The sequence below is a fragment of the Netta rufina genome, assembly GCF_964035555.1.
Source record: "Netta rufina genome assembly, chromosome: 11".
NCBI lineage: Eukaryota > Metazoa > Chordata > Aves > Anseriformes > Anatidae > Netta > Netta rufina.
The window spans coordinates 19,755,546-19,778,831 of record NC_140134.1 but is presented as its reverse complement, the minus strand read 5'-3'; the positions used below and the strand labels follow the sequence as shown (position 1 = coordinate 19,778,831).

General features: G+C 39.2%; 1 protein-coding gene across 2 annotated transcripts; it reads right to left on the bottom strand.

Annotated features, from left to right (window-relative positions):
• Positions 1-275: 275 nt before the first annotated feature.
• CLPX (caseinolytic mitochondrial matrix peptidase chaperone subunit X) lies at positions 276-22,261 on the bottom strand. 2 transcript variants are annotated; one of them, XM_084293303.1, is made up of 14 exons: positions 22,087-22,261; positions 18,054-18,214; positions 16,547-16,664; positions 11,621-11,775; positions 10,410-10,569; positions 8,887-8,928; positions 7,575-7,751; positions 6,582-6,746; positions 6,157-6,245; positions 5,484-5,648; positions 4,226-4,525; positions 3,658-3,750; positions 3,261-3,367; positions 276-2,139 (listed from the first exon to the last, which is right to left on the bottom strand). In XM_084293303.1, the coding sequence occupies exons 1-14, from the start codon at positions 22,142-22,144 to the stop codon at positions 2,049-2,051; spliced, it is 1,881 nt and encodes a 626-aa protein (XP_084149429.1). In that variant the 5' UTR covers positions 22,145-22,261; the 3' UTR covers positions 276-2,048. The 2 variants fall into 2 exon arrangements, with proteins under 2 accessions (XP_084149429.1, XP_084149430.1); XM_084293304.1 differs by lacking the exon at positions 8,887-8,928.
• Positions 22,262-23,286: the final 1,025 nt, after the last annotated feature.

Here is a 23,286-nt window from a genome sequence, read left to right as displayed (position 1 = left end):
TTGCTGCATATAACCAAGGCGAGTTGCCACATCAGGTGCTTTGGTGGGACTGCCCTCGTGCTGAATAAACACCTACTGTGGAGTCCCTTAAGTCACACCAGCATCACCTTTCTTCATTCATCTGCATCAATTTAAAACCAAAAAAGCAAAAATCTGGAACAAAACAAACCTTGAAGTCCAACAACAATATCCAGAAACAGCCCCCAGCCACACGTGGGTCACCACCACTCCTGTCCAGCCCAGCATCACTCACGGAGGACACATCTCTCTCTCTGTCGTATTCCACTTTGTTTTATTCAAACGCCAGCAGTGAAGTACAAACTGTAGTTACACAGCATTTGTTTCCTTAAAAACAGTTCTTGGTTACATAAGGCGAAACAACTTCCAAAACTAAGTTGTTCAACAGTTTTGCCTAAAATGTTTTTCTCCGCCCCCCCCAGCTCCACTTAAAAAAGGATTAAAGAATTTGGAGTTAAAAGCGGTTGGTTATGTTCCTCACTCTACAAAAAGGAAAATGAGGATAAAGTTACAGGCAGATCACCACAGATTTCGATTTGAGTGACTAAGCATCTCTTAGAAACGTCCTCAATTTTAAAAGCAGCTTTTTCTGAACCATTAACAGGTCATTTAACCAGAAAAAAACGTGAAATCCTAACAAGCATTTGTTGCATCTGGCTAAAACTGCTTTCTGTGTAGGAACACAAGTATTATAGGACCATCACCTAAAATTTACATGACAAAAATTAACGAAGAACAGGGCCAACACATCTGCAGTACCTTTCCTTACCGAAAATATCTACTAGATGGAAAAGAATGATGCAAGTTTTATTTAAATAGCGTGAATTAAAATTTAAAAAGGCCCAGTAAAACCTAAATCCGTGTATCACTGAAGGACAAAACCAAGTTGTAAGCAACAATTTTAATTCCTGGAACAAATAAAAAACATACAGGTCCTTTAGTGTTTTTTTACAAAGACTTTCCTAAAGGATTGAATTTATTTTGATGTGAAACAGAAGAGGGAGGATTGCTTGCTGTGAGACTAAAAATCAAAGACAAAACCACAAGATGCAATACTAGCATTTGAGCATATAACTTAAAAGCACTGTCATGTGAACAATCACTATTGATTACATCAAAAATATTATACATTTACTTCTTTCATCTCAACATTATAAGATAGGTTGGGCAAATACCTGGCACCAAAAAATTGATGCATGATAGTTCCAATACGTTAAACAAAATGTACTATATTAGAACATTAATATTTAAAAATTTATGCCAAGTTCTCTTCCAAACTCAGATGGCTTACCAATTCCTGGAAATTTTACTTATCCTTCTGGAAAAAATGAGCAAATTGTCAACTTCACCTTCTTTCACGGTTCTCCAGGTGACTAAAACTGACTCCTAATGGAGAGGTGAGCAATAGGATGTATTTGATATTGCATCCAAATTAACGTAACAAGCTAGTGTTACATTTAGCAAAGTCTCCCAGCAGTGTCCATAAAGTGTCCCCTAGTTTTTTCAAAATCCTGTTGCAAGGGCTTCCTCCCACACCACATGTAACAAGTCACTCCAGCACCCGCTGGGTTTCAAACACCAGCAGAAGTCTAACACTGACCTGAACACAACCCCGTGCGACTCACATGAGGAGCTAATAGTTTATTCACCCTCTACTAATTATTAAACTTGTTTTCCCATTTGTAGAGTAACATTATTGTAAAATCTAACTACTGGTAGTACCTGCATTGCTGTTTAGTTTTTAGAAAAAGCAATTCAGGTGTTGCTATATTTGCTATACATTTTAATTGAACAAATGTAATATACAATTCATATTTGAACATTATGCCATTCAAGTCCACACAATGTCCATCAAATAAATCAATGTGATGTCACAGTAAAATACACGATCTGATTTATCTAATAAGGTTCCTCATCACGTATCATATCCGAGATAGATCCAATGCTGTTAGTATCAGATTGTGAAGCCAGAGGCAAATCCTAAGGAAATAACCAAGTGCGCTTTATGCAGGAGAGCATTCTGACAGTATTTAATGGTTTGCAGCATCTGCTTGTCGAGGCCAGCCTTCTTCCTCAACTCCAGAGTCATATTCCTCTTCAGATGAATCTTTAGTGGGAGCCCTATAATTAAAACGAACTGATCAGATACTTTATAAATTGAGGGGGAAAAAATGGAGACAGTTTCCATAGCTTGTGGTAAATACACCACCTGTAAAGTGCCATGATGAAAAATGTTCTCACAAGCATGCCATCTGCTTAATGACCTTTTGATTTGAAAATGGTGCTTTGCACTTAAACTACTAGCATGCAGTCTCATTACTGAAAAAAATCAATCAAATCAATCAAAAAGTTAAATTCAGTTAAATTTTCTGATTTACGCTGTAAATATTAATTTTTCAGCAAACACGAGTGCTGGCGCTCTGCACAATAACAGAAAGCAACCATCACTGTAAGACTAACACCTTCGGTTTCCACCACTCCCTTTGAGAAATGAGGTACGCTGAGCCAAGCTTCATCAAAGACACAGATAAACGCAGAGCATGCATCTCAGTGGACAAAGTCACTCAAAAGTTTCTAGCAGAGGTAGAAACCAAGCTGAAGTTTCTAAACATCATTCCTCTTTTTTTTTTTTTTTTTAAGCCTGACCCATTCCCTCTCTACTCCACTGCCTGTTCACTAAAATTAGTTTTTTTTTTTCCTTTAAACGTAGACTTGCCCAGTGCTTTCAGTGCTCTACCACATCATTACCACATTGATTATTTTAGCTAGTGCTCAGCAAATCAATAGATGCTTCGTTTTGGCTCTCCACAGCTGTAAGAGTAATGGAGGAGAAAACTGCTGCAGCCTGGAGCATGCGTAAAAGTATACCTTAGTGTGGTAGAAGCTAGGAGGAGGAAAGATTCTGCTTGAGAAACTTCAGCACATTTAAAATTTCTGATTTTTACTCTTATCTTTTGATCCTGATCATTTACTTTATTTCTACAGGCATATACACACACGCACAAGGTTTAAAGTAACTTCATGTATGTTTATTTTTTAATTTCTATTTAAAAACTGAAGAAACACAAACCCAAGGTCTCTAGGACAGAATAGGCACTAAGTCAACCGTGTACAGTATACAGATATTGGATCCTATTTAGGTTGTGTGCATGGTTTTGTGTTTATAAACTTGTTCCTATGGCAAACATCAGGATCCCTAACTGTATTATTCATCTGTTCTCATACTCCCATTACGGTTTTACCTAATGTATCCTGGCTCTTTTTTGCCTTCTACTACATCTTTGTCAACTTCCACGCATACGATGTCAGAATTGGGCACTTCAAACATGGGCTCCAGCAACAGCTTTTCCTACAAGGAAATAGAAAAAAAAAATATTTCTGTATGCCATCATCTTCATTTTCAAAAATGAAATAAATAAAATGGTTAGCAAGTGATTCTCAGGGCTAGAGGTTTTTCTTGATGGAAGAAATCTGAATACACACATTTCTAGGAAGAGATTTATTGTATCTATCTGAGACCCCAAACCAAGTAAGGCTTTATCTGTAAATTGTTATGATTAAGGCCACATACATGAATATGGGTAGCTTCATTTACTTGAGATGAAACCATTTACTCAAGATGAAACTTTATTTACTTACCATTATAGATCGCAGACCTCTTGCACCAGTTTTTCTGTCCAGGGCCAGTCTGGCTATAGCCTTCAATGCATCTTCAGTTACATTTAATTCACACTACATACAGAAAAATAGTAAGTTTAGTTAATTATTTCACTTATAACTACTTAATTCTTAACGTGCTATTGAGTTAACAAAATCTCGTTCAAAAATTTTTGTCCATTTTGTCCTATCAAAAAACAAAAGAGCTCCAAGTTCTTACTCAATGCTGGTATTGTGCATGTAAACTCCTCATAGAACAACAGCCTCAGCAATCAATGTGCAAGTTTTTAGAGCTTATTGTCAGGTTAAACTTGGTTTGTTTGGTTGCCTGTTTTCCCCCCTCGTCATCTAGCAAGATGTAGGAACAATTTCAGTCTTTAAAGCAGGGGCTATACACATCTGAGTCAGTGTTATTCCTTTTCCTGCAAAGCTGCTACGTACAGTAAGATTGTTTTCTTCAGCCACAAAACACAGTATCTTTAGAGTGAGGCAGCTTTTTAATATTGTATTTTATAAAGAATAATATTGAAAAGCTGTCAGAAGTGCAAACCTTATCCATGCTGAATAATGCCTGGTACTGGGGGACCACAGCATTTCGTGGCTCAGTAAGAATCCGTACAAGGGTTTTTTCATCAAGGCTGTGCAGAGGAACCACAACAGGCAAACGTCCCACAAACTCAGGAATCATGCCGAATTCAATGAGATCTCTGGCTTCCACATGACGCAGCAAGCGATCCTTTTCTTCTATGTCTTCGTGTGTATTGGACTCGCCACTTATATTAGCCAGATCAGCTGCTGCTGCAGCCCTTCTGCCTTTTCCGATATTGGATGGTGTCCCAAATCCTAGATACTGCAAAACAAACATGTTGTGCTTACATAAAGTTTTCTTTATGTAACTAACTCACGATGCAGGTGTATAAAAAATGGTGACTGATTACATCATTTACATATTACTTTAAGCTTAAGAAACTACTTTGAGTAAAATTATCTCCCTTGCACAAAATCCATTTCTCGTATGTTAATACCTTACTGGGGGAATGAAATGTTAGACTGAGTAAAAGTTCATTCTTAAAATTAAAAAGGTTAGTACATATCTTAAGAAGTTTTCAGGTAACAATGACACTAAGAAGTGCTCTACAGCAGCAACACAAATGAATGCAAGAATGCCTACACGATACCTGAATCATTATAAACAGTAATTTGGATTTTTGTCACTGTTCTAGTTAGAAACAGGGTACACACTTTGTTCCCAAATATTAGTATACAGAACAATAAAAAATGTATGATTAAGCATTTTCATAAGATGATAGCTTTTAACACCATTTACGCAAGATTTCCAACTATCTATTAAAAAAGTAAAAGCTTTTTTCTACTGACATACAAAGGTTTTCTCAGTTCCATACTTGGCACACTCCACCTGAAATATATCCTGTTATCACTGCTAGAACTAAGTGTCACTTACTCCGTTTTTAAGAAACACAGGGCTTTACAAAAGTTTAAGAAGCAACCACTTAAGGATGCACAGTAAGCGCACTACCAACAGTTTTGAACTTTCTTCTATTTGCATATGCTAAAAATTTCTCTGGAAGCAGAGACCACTGCTAGCTACTTAAGCCTACTAACAGGCTTGCTCTTTGCTACCTTTTTTAGGCTCCTTGACCTCAGATCCTCAGATAACAGAAAGAAAACCACTGCTCTACACACAATCTTTGTGGATTTACAACTATAGCAAGACCTTCAGGAGTCAGCACTGTGCGAACAGTGATCAGGATTACAATTTCAGGTCAAACTCAGCCTGATACACTCACTTTTTCATTTTTCCTCCTGCTGATAATTCTGTCAAGACCATTGAAAGCACCAGAAGCTACAAAGAGGATGTTTGTTGTGTCCACCTGCACCGTTTCTCCACGTAGCTTACGGGAATTCTTTTCTGGAACGTTTACTATTGTGCCTTCTAGCAATTTTAACAGGCCCTAAGGAGGAGAGAAGAAATAAACAACGTTTTTAAAAAAAGAAGTGCAGTACCCTATAAAAACACATAGTATACTGTGTATATCTTCACGGGTTTTCCTTCAAGTTTTAATTCCTTATGCCTTTATACCAATTGTAAGTGTCTAAAGAAATCAGTTCTCAGGACAGACAAAAAGCTTTTAATGCAACTCCCACCCAAATGATGAGTTGCACTGAGTAATGAACTGCTCTGAGGGTTTCATCAGAAACGTAAAGTGTTATCTATTCTTGCCTCTGTTATGCAACTTGCTATCTGATACTGCAAAGAAGTTTTTAAACTAAGCCTTTTCTGCAATACAGTCCTCAGTTGCTCTTGGCTTTTTTTTTTTGGAATGAAGAAAGTAAACAGGAAAGGTGACAGTTTCAAAGGTTAATAATTAAGAAACTGAAGAACTGTAACTCTACAGTCTCATGCTATCTGACATAGCAGACTTGATGGACTAAGTAAAGCCACTCCACGGAAATACTTACTTGTTGAACACCTTCTCCTCCAACATCCCTTAACTGATGAATACCGGGAACGCTGCCAATCTTATCTACTTCATCCAGAAAAACAATTCCTGCAGTTACAGAGAATGGATTGAAGGAAGGTTCTACTTTTTAAGAGGCAAAAGTTTACAAGCAGGGAAGCACACAGTTTAAATGGCAATCTCTTCTACCTTCCTATTTCAGACTGCAAAAATGTATGACCCGAATATATAAACAAAGCTATGAACAAGAGCAAGAACTACAAGATAAATTTAGAGTTCTTTTCAGATTTATTATTTCTGATTTCAAAGTGGCAATCCAGGGATGTGACACAAAACTGTAAGTTACAGAAATACTGGTTATCTCCAGGTTTAGAACACCTAAGGTTAACAATCTATTCAAGAACTTCAGGAAACTTAAAGGTTTACCTTGCTGAGCTTTTTCTACGTTGTAGTTGGCATCTTGCAGCAGTTTTGCAATGACAGACTCAATGTCTTCGCCAACATAGCCAGCTTGAGTCAAGGTAGTACAGTCACAGATAGCAAAAGGTACATCTAGACATTTAGCTAGAGTCTGAGCCAGCAAGGTTTTACCTGGTAAAACAAAAACTGCATGTTAAAACTGCCATATAGTTCTTCAGAGCACGCAAACCTAAGTAGTTACCATAGGATCATTATTACTGTCATTAGACATTTAAAATGATATCAGCATGTTCATACAATGATATAAAAGTTTTCCAATGCAGCCAGTTTTCACAAACAGTGCTTATGTCAGCAAGCTGTATTTCTGAATAAGACCAATACTTACTGTACCACAAATAAGATGTCATACAATACACAAAAGAAAATCCATTTACTTGCATATATTAGTCAATACGGAGTCCTTTGTGCTAAGGGTGCAGTGCAATGACCCATTGCTCCTGCTTTGAAGTTGGGGAGAAACAGAATTCCAATGTCATTTAGTGAATATTCTCCCAAATAGTCTGCAAAACGCTATCACAACAGCACAAACGCTCCCATTGCCTATGAACACACAGGTATCATTTCTTTTAACCACCTGTAAGTGATCTGTTCCAGGTGTGACACATCACTTTCTAACCACAGCATCTCAACTTGACATCTAAAAAGCAGTCAAACTTTAGATGCATTTTATTTCAGCTTAGGGAAGCTTACATCTTTTTATCAGTCAGTATTCAATGGCACAAAAAAAAAAAATCCCCAAACAATATGACCAGACTTCCTTCCTTTTCAAGGCCATTTAGCTCAGCTTGATACAGTGACATGAAAGCATAAAATCACAGTTTTGAATTTACAGTTTAGCTTTACAAAGACCAAATTGAAATAATCACATAATAAGGAAAAAAAAAATCACTCAATTCTAAGAAAAAATATTAAAAAAGTATAAATGATGCAGCTGTATACCTGATCCAGTTGGTCCAAGCAGCAAAATGTTACTTTTTTCAAGTTTTATGTCATCGTTGGGTGAATCTAGTACTTCTCCTCCCCGTTTTTCCTGAGGTATTTGCTGGTTCATTTGTTGCTGCATTGACGCTCCTAATGCATTACCATGTGGACTAATCCCAGCAATCTGCAGCAGCTCTGAAAAGAACAATAACAGTAGAGTTGAAGCACTGACAAGGTTTGTCATTACCTTCAATGCATAATAAAATCATTAACTTAAATGCATAATAAAAGCTTTTTTTTTTTTTCCCTGTGAATTCCACCCATTTGTACAAAAACTTAGAGTTAGGTCAGCAACACAAATTTGCTGCAACTATTACAAAAATATGAGTTTCAACCATATTTTTCCAGAAGTATGTATCTACATATATGGAGAGAATTTCTAATGATACAGTGGATTATTTAAAAAAACTGCTAGAGAAATTTTCAGTCCTCACATGAATTGACTCATTTACATTGCAGTTTTTCTTTTTAATAAACACATAAAAGGAAATAAACCCAAACCACTGATCTCTGTGACAAGAAAGTACAAGAACTGACATTTACAAAAGCAATGCAGAAGCCTACTCTCAAGACTTAAAGATTTGTCTTAGTTCAGTTGTTAAAGGCTTTGTGTTCATATGTGGATAAGGAATCTGAGCTGAATATTCTTTTTCCATAGCACTACTGTTTTAGTTGGCTTGAAGAGTAATATCTTGAAGATTAAGAAAAGTGGTCTGAAGAGGTGTAACTGGAATTACAAACTGATCTACTCTAGACTAAGGACAGAGTTCAATAACCAGCAAGAGTTTTGGTGGACCAAAAATAAGTGATTGACATCACCTGGACAAATAAATGGTACTGAGGTTCAAGGTGATGGTACCCCTTAAAAGTGTAGATACCCTGCAGAAAACAGGTGCAGAACTTCCCTTATTATCTACCTCACATCGTATTTTGTATGGCACTGATATAATCACATCAGAGATCTAAGTTTAAAAAAATCTCAACTTTCACTTGTTCCATTGAGGATGATTCTAATAGACAGGTGATTACTGAACCAACTTTATAAAAGGTAACTTTACATTCTACCTGCTTTCTGCCTACAATGAGATAACAAATCTGATCCTCATCACCTCAGTCAAAATATGCTCAATGCCACCAGTTAAGTTTAATTACAGAAGAAAAACAGATTTTTTACTCAGCATTTCTGACTAATGGTCACTAAACACTACTCTACATTAACACCAAAAGAGTACATATTGCAGAGGAGGACATGAGGAGAGAGTTCACTTACTTGTAAATCTGTACTCATCCTCCCGTCTTCTGATTTCTAATTCTAAGAGAGAGGATGAAAACAGTAATAAAAAGTAAGTTTATAAAAGCTTATAAATTCTCCACCTCTTGCCCTCTTCTGAATACATTTCCTAACTGTGTATGAAGGTATTTCTAACATAAAATCCCCACGTGAATTAGTTTTTATTGCTGTCAAATTTAGCCCCAAAGTCAACTTGCACGCTTGTAAAATGACAGCCAGCTATCTACTACTAAAAACATTTACAGGCTATTACCTCTAATTAGATTTTTGTTTACATTTATAGGAGGAAAAAAATGCTATAATACAACTTCATTTTGAAAAGACTTCCTTAAACTCAGGCATTTATAGCTGAGTGTTACTAAATAAGATTGGTAATACTTTGAGATACATTCAGTTATAAACATTCACTGCCAGCCTCTTTGCGTGCACACCATTTTATCTTTTGTGGAGGATCAGGAACTTTCCTATACCAGGTACAAAACTGCTCTCCTACCACTACCAGAAGAGGTTTTCCCCCCCAATTAATTATTTCTTTCAGTAAATTCAAAAAAGAACAAGATTTGTTTGCTTAGTGTACTATTAATCGGAATATGGAACAAAACACCTTAAGAAAAAAAATCAAGGTACACTTTGAATCGGAGACAGCAACCTAATCCTACTTCTAAAAATAAATTAGATCAACATAGCTACACACTTAGCCAGCAGCAAAAGTACTGCCAAGAGTAGCTCAAACTACACCTGCTAGATATCGAACAATACTATGGTGACCAACAGATGCTGCCAGCAACAGGCAAGTTTAGAAAGGCAGCTATTCATCAAATTCACTATGCAAAATATTGTCTTTGTGATCTGCATTGTTGCTTGCAGATTAAGCCATTAAGCAGTAAAGGAGATTAGAAAGAAAAATTTAGGAGGCTCACGTTATAAACTTAAAGGAAAACACCTCCTAACACGTGCCAGTAAAAAAATGTTATATATTTTATTGTTTACCCTATGTAATAGGTAGACAATACCCATGGCATCACAAACCTGCTGGATTACCATTTAAATAAATCACAGAAGTTCACACACAGTGAAGTTCAAGTTTAATAGATTTTTTTTTAATCATTTCAGTTACAGAATATCTAGTGTCAAGGTAAGACTGTTTGTATGTTTCTCAAGTGAGATTTTCTTAACTTACTGATGCAGTATGTGCTAATCCCACTTTACTTTGTTCAGACAGTGAAAACAGACTGGTCCGCTTTTGAGCTATACTCTCTGAATGCAGTGAATTTGCATATACAGGGGTTTCTGAAAATGTTGGGTTTTACCTAATAATGTTCAAGTCTATCAAACATCATTTTAGGAAGCCTCAACTTTTCCTTTGGGAAATATTACTAAACTAAAATCCAATCTATATGGTTGACAGATCAACTACTACTACTAGAGATCCAAAAATATAAGTTAGGGAACCGAAAGGGTGAGTTTTATTTGACCAGAAGAATACCAAACATCAGACAAACCTCTTGGTGTTAAAGAAGTCTGCTTTTCAACTTCAGCCTGCTGTCTCAGGTTAGCTGGAATATTATTGTAGATCCTCTTGTAATGATTATACACAGCTACCGAAAGCACCTTCTTGGCGAAACACTGACCAACAACGTATTTGTCGAGGTAGTTATAAATCTGAAAGATGATTCAGTATTAGTAACATTTCTAAACAACCTTGTAGCAAGAAAAAGTAGTAGATTGTGACAAAGCTAGGACTTTATAAGACATTCAAAAATTAAACTTGAGTGTTGCTTTATTTTGTGAAGGTGTGCGAAGATTCTGGCATATGTTCTGAAATCCTGATAACTAAGCAAAGCTGAACCCTGTGGTTTTGGGATAAAACAGGATATAAGCACAAGCTCTAACCCCCAAAGTTGGACTAAACAGTTCTGACTTATTTCAGTCTGTAACAAAACCTGGAGAACATTACAGAACAGAGAAATAGAAAACCAACATTTAAAACACAAAATAGATTCCTGTTGATAAGGTTACTAAAAAAGGTGGGACTTATATAACTAGATCATGTCTGCAAGTTCTCTTCTACTAACATTTGAAACCATTGTTCTTTTCTTTTGCAAATTTGGGTGAAACAGAAATTTCAAGTATATTTAAGTTCTTACAAGAGGCCTATCCAGAAGCCACATGCAGCTTTAGAAACCATTGCAGTCCACTGGGAACTGCAGAACACAGTAAGCTTCCTCTTCTCCTTCTGGAAGGAGGAAACCAAGTGACTTAATGCGGAGGCAGCAGTGGACAGGTTGCAGCCACACACCAAGTAGCCTCAATTCTCACCCAGAAAGAGGTCACACAAAACGTTTTGCAACTACGGCAAGAAGCTGCCAAAATCAGGGTGTAGAAAATAAGGTCAGAGCAGGAAATTAAAGATACCATGGTTAGCAAGGACTGAGGTTGCCTCAGGGTCACAAGGCCGAAATTAAGGTATTGCACCTCAGTCACAGGACAAAGCCAGAGGAAAACAAGCCCAACTACTTTTATGGGATCTACTTATTCCTTTATCAGCGGTCTGCTGCATCACAAAGCTCTAAAAGGTTTAATCTTGAACTAATCGCCTTTATTGTTTGTTGCTGTGTCACAGCAGACCATTGCACACGATGCAGATTAAGAAGTAAAGTCTTCTAGCACGATGTAATACAGGGAAGCATCAGGGTGGCATTAAGAACTGTACCTTTTTCGGTGGAGGAGGTGGCTTCTGCTGGAATGCCAATTTCACAGCTTCTGCTGCTGACTCGGGCTCTTTAATGATGCTCTTTTTTGTGTCTGCCTCTGACAGTACAACAAAAAAATGGTGACACTTCTCACACTTCACAAAACGAGTGGAAGCTGCAGAAAAAGCAAAATGAAACGGTACGAGAAATTTTTCAGTATTCACTCAGCTGCCTGAGTTTTAGTACACAGGACAAGCACCTGTACAGTCAACTCTGTTCACACACTTTCCCTTTGCTTTTAAAGCTTCTAAGGTGAACAATTTTTGGACTAAGAAATTTGACAGAAGGAATGCAATTTGCCCAAAGTCACAATGCAGGACGGCTACCAAACAAGGGGCTGGAAAGCAAAAACTATTTTGTACTTTTCCAGGAGCGCTAAGCTCAGTAGAGGAAACTCTTCACCTCAGAGAGATGCAAAATTAATGAGGGCTTCTAACTATGCAGGAAGTGCTAATAGCTCAAACCTGCAGGCAAAAATGTTGTGGTTAAGGCCAGGCTATTCTACAGTGTGGGAAAGCAATCTGCGATATAAATCTCAAAGGCAGCATGCAGCGGGTTCAGGGAAAGGCAGCTCCTGGTGTCTGCATCCCCCTGGCTGCGTGATGCTCCAGAGCGTGCTTGAATTGGTCACCTAAGCCCAGGACATGGAGCACAGCATCACACACCAGGAGTCAGCTATGGTATGCAGCAGGTGGTCAGGACTTGGAGAATTTGCGTATTTATTTTTGTTGTCAAGAACAGAACACATTTTTTTCAAAATCCAAACGCTCCTACTGCTGACTTTGTGAATCACTTCTCAAGAAGCAAGGGCTGCAAAGGCTGGTTTCAAAACTCGCAAACTAGAACTTGCACTACGTTATTTCTTTGGGAAAACCCAAGTTGAAGTAATCTAAAATAAAGAAAAATAAGTTTATAGTCTGAAATAGATCTTTTCTAACAATACTGCTATATTCTGTTACATAGAAACTGAGTGCAACAAGACCGATTAGAACTAAATATATTAGAAAATTTATTAAATTAATAGTAAAGGAAATGTAGCAAAACAACCACATGAAGAACTTCAATGTCAGAACTTCTGAAGTCTTAAAAATCTTTTAGTAAATGGCTTGTAGAGTCTTGTACCAGCTGAGTTACTAACAGCCTCTAGCAATAAACTAGCTGCTTATTTATAGCTTGGTTTTGCCTTCCATAGAGCTGGCATCAGCATTTTACTTCTTTAATACTGAATACAGATTATGGCTGAATAAATAAAACTAACAGATTATTTAATACCGCAGCATGTAATACTGTGACCACCACAGCTTTATTAGCTCTGCCCCAAAGAAAATTTGTAAAACAGCTGTAAAGTTCTCCTGGCAACACTACACATCGGTGTTATCTGCCCGACGGGACTGCAGTGGAGAACTGCTTGCACACATTTGTCTCAGAGAGCTACTCGTTCGTCAGAGCATCACATGAAAATACTCAGAAGACCCCTGGTATCCTTACTGGCTACAGTGCCACGAGGCTGTTGTCCTTCCCTAGGCAATGCTAATGGCTTTTTTAGGACGCAATAGCCACAAGAATACTTGCCCCCCTTTACGGATCTACAGGGATGGTGAAAAAGGAAATAAACAGCAGGTTATAAGAACTTTATGCGTTCGTAAAACATGAATCAATGAAAAAAAATCACTGTGCAGAGTACATTTGTATCAATTACTCCAAGCAGCACACAGGAAGGTTATAAAAGAACTTTCTGATTTTCAGCAGGACCAACAGGGTCAGTAGTTAGAGAAACTTTGATGTATGGGGTGCCCCTGGCAAGTTTCATAACTTATTACCAAAACAACTGAGAAACCAGCCAGTGTCTACCATTTACATAGCATCTTAGAAACAAGTATCAATGAGTTTTAACAGAACTCCTACTGTTGGCCAAAAATGTTGAGATTCTGCTCCAAAATCGAAGGAAACCAAGTTCAAGTACTGCTATCTTCCCAGAAGTGAACACTCAAAATTTCAAGCAACTTTTCTATTCTTAAATTACTGACACATTTTTATATGTTGTGTTACCAGACACACAAAAACACAGAAGAGCTTTGAGGTCAAATCAGCTCAGTATCATAAATATATCTGCAAATACGTACGACATAGTAAAAGAAGCAAGTCAAGTGCTGGTTTTGATTCAGACAACATTACTGTAGCATGCCAGAGGCTGCGTTTGTATAGAGATTTCTAAAGTCCCCACAAGCTGACCTCGCCAAAGAGAAATGCTGGGCTTCTACAACACGCACAGGAAGTCAAAACAAGAGGAGGATTAATCTTGAAAACACTTGTAGGGCTGTGACAATGGCCTACCAAACGGATGAGGTAAAATGACATCAGGAAAAAAGAGCAGGGAAGCATGTAGCCTGTGAGGTACCTGCAGTAGCAGGGAAGTTTTGCTTTTGAGGATGGGAACTAAAGGCATCAGCTGGAGACAGCAAAAGCAGTTCCCTGTTAAGGCTTCTTATGTGAAGCAGCTTTAAAGCTATTGGATTTCACTGTACCTAAGGCTCACATCTTAGTTCACTGATCACAAAACGCCTCGCGTAGTTCCACAAACCAAAACAATACAGGAACTGCTGCAAAAATGTGGCAAAGGCATATTTATTAACATGTTTCGTTCTTCCTCAGTAATTAATTACTGGAAAACCATAGACAAAAAAAATTACTCATGCAAGATTTGTCCACTCGATGGTTAACTGCAAAATAATTCACTAATAAATGTGGGTTTTATTCAGTATTTTCTTTCCCTACTCCTCTCAAAATGACTAAAACTCTAATATTTAAAAATCAAAACAAATGCTAATTCCTTATTTTTCTTTGGCTTTTGATATTTAGGGCTCCACAGTTCTGTAATTCAAACCAGAACTGGATGAAATCATCATTTTTGCTAAGTAAGCAACAAATGTTTAACTGAAAATCAAGTTACAACATGTGTAATAGAACTTGCAACCCATTCATTTCAGAACTTAATTTTTCCTTTTTTTTAATATCTGTATTTTTAAGAGACTTAAACGCAGTCCTTTTGTTTTCCAGCTGCTTTATGTTCTTTGATTTGGCTGGGAAGCAGTGTACTCAAAGTGACAAACCAAGCCAGAAAGAAACACATCCAGAGAAAACTTGACTATGACTCAGAGGAATTTCTGAGAAATTAGAGCAAATGAAGAAAATAAAATTGACAACAAAGATTTTAAGTTAACAATTAATAGAGTGAGAAAGTCCACTGTACTCCGTTATTGAGTGTCACTGAGCTTAGTTTGAACAGACTTTAAATTAAGGCTGTAAAATCCTGAAGTCTCAGAGTAGAGCACGCAAGGACGAGAGAAGCAGTTATGTTCAATTATTCACTAGCAGACTTCTTCATATTTTGACTTTCAAGCTGATAAATTTGACCAGTTTCAACGTTACCTGTGCCGTTCTGATGCCACGATTCAAGTGGCATATTGCTACGTTTGAAGCTGAGACTGTATTAACCAGACATTTTCTCCCATGGTATTAGTATGAGTAAGTTTTCTTTGTATGACAGTTTTCAGGCACGCCTAAAGATTCCTAGTGCTAATGCAAACATGCTAAATTGAATCTCAGCCGTATAGGGACCCAGTGACTTCTACTCCAGGAAAATGTTTGAATGGTATTTGCAGATAAAAGCACGACCTCCACTGATGCGTTCTCTGCACTTGCTGAAGTGAGACAGTTTCAGAATGACTCTGTCTACCCATGAATCACCTCGCAGGAAGGTAAATCAGGTTAAAATTACTTCCACTGCTTTCAACCACATGTAGTCCAGGAAGAGACCAGTGCATAGAACATCCCAGAGGATTATATTTCTATATTTCTAGTTACATTAGTGGGCGTTACGTTATTCAGAAGTGCTTGTTGTCTACAGCTTCAAATAAAGACTTATTAAAAAAAAAAAAAAAAAGTAGCTACTGATGACTGATCCTTTTATTTAAGCATACTGTTACTACAGATTTGTCTTGTGATTCACAGTGCCCAATCATTTTAATAATATGTTTTGGACAGGTAGCAGTGAATAAAAGCACACCTGCTCATTTCCACCAACTACGATATTAACAACCATTAAACAAGCTTATGCTGTCCTGCTCTTAAGCTTCTCAGTGCACAAGCCTGATTATGGCCTGATACTTCCTCCTTGAGCCCCACCAACTGACAGGGGACATTTGCCTTCTGCCAGCTATGTTCTAGGCTGCTCTCATTAGCACAGTGAGTATGGGAAAACCTAAAGGTGCATAAATGCATAACTGGCATTAATTTGGGCTGTACTTCAACAAAAGCTTGCTACCGCTGCTGGACATCGGGCATCTGATACATTTTGGATTTTCCATTTGGGCTTTGTTTCCTATTTGGAACATATTATGAATCTGATTTTGCCATAAATAAAACATCAGAGGAAGCCATCTGTCATATACTAATTCCTCTGCTGTGTAAGCATTTTGGTTACAGTACATGCAGGATTAGTCTGACTTATTTAGCAAGGAAAGGAAACATTAAGTTACAGACATCGACATATGTAATAGAAAAAAAAAAAATTAGTAAAGTAGTAACGGTTACATGAGCATCTCTTCCCCTGCATGAAGTGTAACAACAATTATAAAAATGCATATTTACAGTCGCTGTCCAAATACTACCACCATGTTCTGCTCCACCATAGGAAATTACACAAACATATCAACAGAGGCAATACTTGCTTACACCAATGTGGCCAGATTGTCCTTTTTAGTCTATGTAGAACTTCAAATAATCACAGAATGTGTTTTTAAAAATTAGCTATCAGGACTGTATTAGATCATTAATATAATTACATGTGAGGCTGTTTATAAAGGAAAGTATCCATCAGAACTTACAGACAAAGGTCTCCACGTGTGTGCACAAGTCACCACACTTCGGGCAGCGCAGCTGGTTCCCTCCTTTCCCAGAGCTTCCAGAGCTTGACTTTTTACCACCTCCCTCACTGACGGACTTCTAAAAAAAGATTTCCAGACAATTAGCTCCAAACAGTGGAGCTGTTACGTTAGGCATTTAGCAGTGTGTTTATGGAAGCCAGTAGTGTGAATATTGTAATACCTGAACGACAAAGTAACTATTGTCAGGACAACACCACAACACAAACATTCTGAAGTGTCTGCACATCTGCATTTCCCCGTCCTACCAATTCTGGATGCTCACAGAAGAGGTATCCCATATCTACATTAAAACTGTTTGATTTACACTGGAACTAACAAGCTAAACCGTGTCAGGAATGTTTTAATAGTACATTCCAACACAGCTTACTTTAACCCTACATAAGAAAACAGATCATACTTATGGAGAGTACTTTCATTATCACAGCCGTGTTTATTCTAAGTGTGCCTGATGTCACAACTCTCCGCATGTCCTTGACAGATGTAGCTATGCTGGCAGATGGCTGTAGGGCAGATCTGACCTATAAAACAAGCATCTCAGACATCGTTTGGAAAAATTCTCTTCTGACTTCTAAGGCAGAGTTCCCTGACAGAGTCCTACTTGTCTTTCTCCACGTTATGCTGCTTAGTGGAGTCTACGGTTAACATTTTTTGAATCTGTATTTGTTTTGTGCCTTTATACCTTGACTAGTAGCAAAAGCTATTATATTTCAGGAAACATACAAGATTTCTTCCCTCTTCCAAGATACTTCCCCATATTTTATTTTTTTTAACCTTACTTGCCCACTTGTTTCTCAAGCACAAAAAACTAAAACTCTTTGGAAAGTGCTTCAGATGTGATGACATGCCATACCAAGGCAGAAGTTATCACCTCAACTCTCAAAATCTTGTTTGCTGACTGAAGAGAATTTTTATTCTCAGGTAATCATTCATCTGAAGAAGCTGTTGATTAACCGTAATTATAGAGAAAGACTAGGATGGAAAGAGATTAAAATTTACCAGCAAGAATAAAGGTGGTGTCCTCACAAAGTTGTCAGCACTGATTTGGTAGTTGTATTTAAGACAACAAAAACATTTGAAACTGTACTTACTTTTAAAAGCCTACTGGGGAATAGCAGACTTGGAGGAGAAAAGTTCTGATTACTACTCTTTCCTGAGCTCCTGAAAACTGTTGTGAATTTATAATATTCTACAAAGTTCAAGTGTCCCTTTATGGTAGGCAAAAAGATTAATAAAGCTGGGAAAAGCATTATGGAACATTTCTATAGTTTGCTAACAAACTCAATACATTTTTTTCTTTGCTGTCAGCTGCAGCAATTTGGATTGGAAGTGCCAAATATTAGCAGAATTTCAAGATTCTAATTTTAAGTAAGGAAGGATCTACTAAAAACATTTAAGAAACATTTTCAAAAAAAAAAAAGAAAGAAAAACATGAATGCATGGAGATTACCTTGCTTCCTTCTCCAGAGCTATCCTTGCTTGCACCATCCTTTGAAGCAAAATACGCTGGTGTTTCTGAAAAGTTTCTAAGAGGAATTCGTTTGAGGGAACAAGTTTCAAAAGTCCCAAGCTTTCCTAAAACAGGGACACGTGTACGACCGCAAGTAATACCTACAAATGAAAACGTGAAAGTAAAAATATTAATTTCATCAACCGTTACACTGTAGGAACATTTTGGCTGATATCACTGTCAGATAACAGAACCACCTAGATAGCATCTGGCCAAAAAGCATTCTGGCTATGACTACATATACAGAACTTACATAACTTCAATATACTGCTTTATATTTTCATCCAAGTCTTTAGGGAAATCACTAAGAAAACCCCAAACCAGTGTTTTCCTTACGTGCAATCTGTTCAAAATGTAGTATTTACCTATGAGGACCCAAATTTTGGAACGTCAATTAAAAATACCCTAGTTCTAACCCTGATGTCACCAAACCCCAGAACCAATTTACATGAAATAGAGCTCAAAAGTTGCAGCAGCAGAACTTAACTCTGAACACCCAAATTTCTGTTATCCAAAATAAATCCATGTGATGACCTTTATTTCATTAAATGTTGCCTGGATCATCCAAAAATGACCTGAAAGTAATTTCATGTCCTCTAATATCAGGCATGGTTTCACTACATCATGGGACTGGGAATATCCCGCTTGTGAACCAGCTCCTCAGAACAATGAACACTCAACACCTAGCACCGTGAAAGAATTCCAACACTGAAGTGGAAAAAGATCAATGAAATGCTCCCTCGTCGAGGGAAAGTTACAAAGAAGTGTCTCAGAGACACAGAGCACACGTCCAGACTTGGTTTTCACTTGTGAACTCTACTGAAAACTAATTTCCAGGAATCTGAAGCAATGCTTGACCAAAAAAAAAAGTTGTTCCGAGGAAAATTAAAGGGTAGAATTGCATTTGGCACACACTGACCCTTTGCAGACAGGCACAAGTGAATTCAACATAACCTTACCTTTGTTGAAACAGCTTATTGCCAGCAGGAATAAAGCCTAATTGAGAAACTAACGGGCGTGTAAGATTACATTTCATGGCTAGGTATGATGTGAATCAGCAGATGTCATGCCTGTGATTGCAACATCTCTCAACCTAAACAGACGAGTCTGGAATCCGTATCTTTTATCTTTCTTTCATTCAAACTGCCACATTTCTTACTCGCTTTATGCGCTCGACAGGAGCTCCTTGCTTGCTACCCACAGAAGAATTATATAGCAAAAATAATTAAAAACTTGTTGTTCAGGCTTGTTTTTTTTTTATCTGTTAAATCAGAAGTGCCAGAATTCTACAGAAAGCCCAAAAAAGTCTTCTAAAAATAAATAAAACAATAAAAATTGCAAGAGAAATACAGTTAATTTGCACTGGAAGAGGTAAGAATGACTAGAATACAATAAATAAAAAACAAATAAAGAAGCAAAGCACTACAGACAAGCCCAAATTGACTGTGAAAACTCCCTCAGACTTCTACCAGGTCATAACCAGGAATACAGGGTCAAATGAGTTGAAGTTATTTATTACGATATATGCTGCTTAAGATACCTGAACTTAAGGATAATTTGCGGTTATTAATTGTGTCTGTAAATTAGTCAGGGATGTTTAATGATCAGCATATTTTCCAATTTTAAACACTGCCGAGTGCCACACCACACGGGTAAACACCTTAGATTACAACACAGGAGAACCTGTGAAAACACACGGCTTGCTACATGCCAGAAGTAATCTTAAAATACGGGTTCGTTTTCACAAGCTGTTGTGTCCTGTTGACTGAATATGCCCAGGGAGCTCCAAGGATCAGGAGTGCTAAATTTACTTGTCAGTACAGAACAAACTGTGGCGAGCATTCAAGATGTTACACTGTTCTGCAGTAATTCCCTGTCTTGGGGGTTCAGTCCTCACAAACGGTGCCTTTACAGGGATTTGTGTCACCACTTCTAAAGGGAACTGGGACAGGACCTCTAAATTAAAGAGGGAAAAAAAAGAAATACTTCCCTGAGTGAAAAACAACATCCCAACTCTCCTGCTGCAAGGAGACATTCAGCCTATGGAGAATGAACAGAGCCCTAACAAAGCCTCACCAAACATTTTACCGCTAAGCACTGCGTTAAGTACCAAAGATGGCTAATTTTAAGAGAATGACACATAAAAAGCCCTGAAAATTTTATCAGATGACCTATGAAGCTTCACAAGTGTCCAGGCTGGTAGGTGCCACGTTACCTACTGTGCCACTATCGATCCGAAGGCTGCAGTTGTGCGACTTCACCTCCAGCGTTTGACAGGCTGCTGGCAGCAGACCCGGGCTAGTCAGCAACGAGTGTGCTGCTCTTAAGCTCTCTCCCGTTCCTCTTACGAAAGCCTGAGTGGGTCAGCCTTTAGGGAACAGCGTTAAACTCACCCTGCCACATCTGCTGAACTCCAGAGGGTATGGAGAGGCTAAGCCAGAAGAAAAAATATTATTGCTACATCAGCTTTAGGCATGGGGACGAGGCTTTCTTGTTTGGCCAACCTAGGTGTGACTTTTCTGGTGTTGTTTTTTTTTTGGACAACTTCATTGTATAGCTAAAGAATGAAGTAGGAAGAAAGTTATCACAACGGCTTGCTTGCATAATTGAGCCCAGAGGCAAATTTTCGAAAGCCATCCCAGCCCCACGCCTGGCAACTTCCAGCGACTGATAGGTACCGGGGAGTGTTCAGGCAGAGCAGCTGGCTGGCGCGGCAGTATCTCCTCAAACACACGAGCTGCACTCAGGGCTTGGCTGTTTTGTTTTTTTTGAAACACAGCTTAAAGAACACACAGCAAACCTACAAAGTTAGGTAGGAGCAGTGGCTTCTACTCAGGACATTCAGGTTAGCAGGTTACGATCAAAACGGGAGTTCCTTTACACAATATCAACCTTTAATTGACAGCTGAGGAAAGAAATACTGACTTCTGGGCCAAGCCTCAAATATTTTGAGAGAATCTGTTGCCCAAAGACATCAGAAGGAGAATGACAAAAGAGAAGTCTCCCCTCTCAGTGAGGCAACACCCCACCATCAGACCCATCAACTGTATCGCAAGATAGGATCTCTTCTAACAACCAAAATGCACCAAAATAACTTTAAAAATAAATTCTACAGAAAGCTCATGTAAAAATCTTATTGTCCCGTAACTGTGTTTTAGTCTCGTTTGTTCTTGTAAACATCCCTTTGAAATCTTAGGTCTGACTAAAAAACACAAAATCTATTAGTTATTAAAAAAGAGAAATGACACAAAAAACAGTTCCAAAGTAAATTTTGATCGTTGCCTGTTTTAAAGGACTTGTCCAAACCCTTTCAGCACGGGTGATGTCAGAGATGCCGATAAAAAATCACCTGCAAGGAGTTGCCTCACCTCCTGAAGGCAATAAATCGTCTCCCCTGACTGCTCAGGCCCCTCCCGAGGGTTTGATCATTCAAAAACTTGTTGCAGAGGTGGCAGCAGGAAAAATTCCCCCCCCCAACTCTGGGGTGGTCTGCCTTTGGCTACAAGAAGCGTACAAGAAGCCTGTCAATGCTCACGACACACAGAAACAGGGCAGAAAAGGTAAAACGAGGAGGAAAGCAGCAAGCCTCCTCCTGCTTTCCCAGCCTCACCTCTCTATTAAGTTGGTCACAACTATTTTTGGCCGACTGAGCGCAGGTTTTTGTGAGAAATCCTTCAAGTTGAGGCTGAAAACAACCCATGCAGCTGCATTCCGCAGCCCCACAGCGCGACCCGCACCCAAAAAACCCCTTTCGGAGGCTCGCTGCGCGCTGCCACCCCACAGAAACACCCCACGGAGAGCCCCTTTCCCCCACAGCCCCTTCCCAGGCCGCCGGGACGGGATTCATGAGGTAAAAAACACCCAGAAAAGGGGCAGAGGGCTCTGATGGCGGCCGGGCTGGTCTGCGGGGAGGAGGCCCGAGCTGAGAGGAGGAGGAGGGAGGGGAGGAAGGGGAGGCTGAGGAAGGGGTTACCTCTCCGCGCAGAGCCCAGCAGCCGCGCGGCCGCGGCGCAGCAGTGGCAGGCGGACATTATCGCTCGGCTGAGGTGAGGAGAGGAGAGACGAGGCCCGGCCCGGCCTGGCCTAGCCCGGCCCGGCCGCTCCCCCCCCCCTGCCGAGGCCTGGCCCTGGCTGGCGGCGCCGCTGCCGCCCGCCCCGTAAACACCCCCCCCACCCCCCCCCTTCTCCTCCTCCTCCTCCCCCCTCCCGGCGCCGCCTCGCTGACGGCAGTCACCGCGCCGATCGTTCTGCCCCCCCCCAGACACTCTGTGGACTACAACTCCCAGCGGGCAGCGCGCGGGGCGCCGCGCGGAACGCCGTGCTAAGGGCCGCGCGGGGGCTTCTGGGAAATGTAGTCCTGAGAAAATTAGAAGCGCCCAGCTACCCCTGGGTGCAGCGCATCATGGGAAATGTAGTCCGGGCGCCTCCCCTCCCCACAGCAGTTTCAGGCAGTTCCCAACTGCTAATTTTAGAGAAATAATCCAACTCGTCTCTCCCCTGACAAGTTTTCCTTTTTACTCTATGATACTCAGAAATCCACACAGTCTATGTGGGATTTTCACCAACACCTGGTCAAAACCCAGCTGGGACTAAACATCTTTTTTTTTTTTTTCCATGCAATGAAAGATAATTTTTTGTAATATTAATCTTTTATTTATTTATTTGGTTCCAAATCTTAAATGCAATACAACAAAAATGCTTCCTGTAGATCTCAGAAGTGTAAATCTCAAGCATATCCTTTAGGCACAGTTCACGCAGAATACACCTGCAACTGATGGGCTTGTGTAGGTCTTCCAGCTCACCTTCAACTCCTATCTGCTGTGTACTGATTAAATGGAATTAATTGATCCCAACAGTTAATTTTAGTAATGACTCGGAGACAGAAATACATTACCTGACAGCAATTAACTTGAGTTGCCCTGAAGCAAATGCCAAAGGCCACTCTAACAGCAGATAATCCACACAACAACACACGACTCTACACAGGATGATCGCTGAATGCCATTTTTAACTTCTGCTGAAGTCTAGACAGTTTTTAATCCCTGTAAAATACAGGTTTAACACTACCACCTACCGCCAGGCAGCTGCCGTTCTGATTTTAATCTGTATTAAATCCAGCGCTGTGTTTCGTTTGCAGAGCTTTTTCAGGGAGCTAGGCAGGAATAGCAGGTTA

Coding starts and splice junctions, on each gene's coding strand:
- CLPX (XM_084293303.1), bottom strand. CDS start 22,144: ATGTCCGCCTGCCACTGCTGCGCCGCGGCCGCGCGGCTGCTGGGCTCT. Junction 11,776..16,546: donor ACACGTGGAGACCTTTGTCT/GTAAGTTCTGAT, acceptor CTTTTTCTGCAG/CTTCCACTCGTTTTGTGAAG. Junction 8,929..10,409: donor GACTTCTTTAACACCAAGAG/GTTTGTCTGATG, acceptor CCTCTCTCTTAG/AATTAGAAATCAGAAGACGG.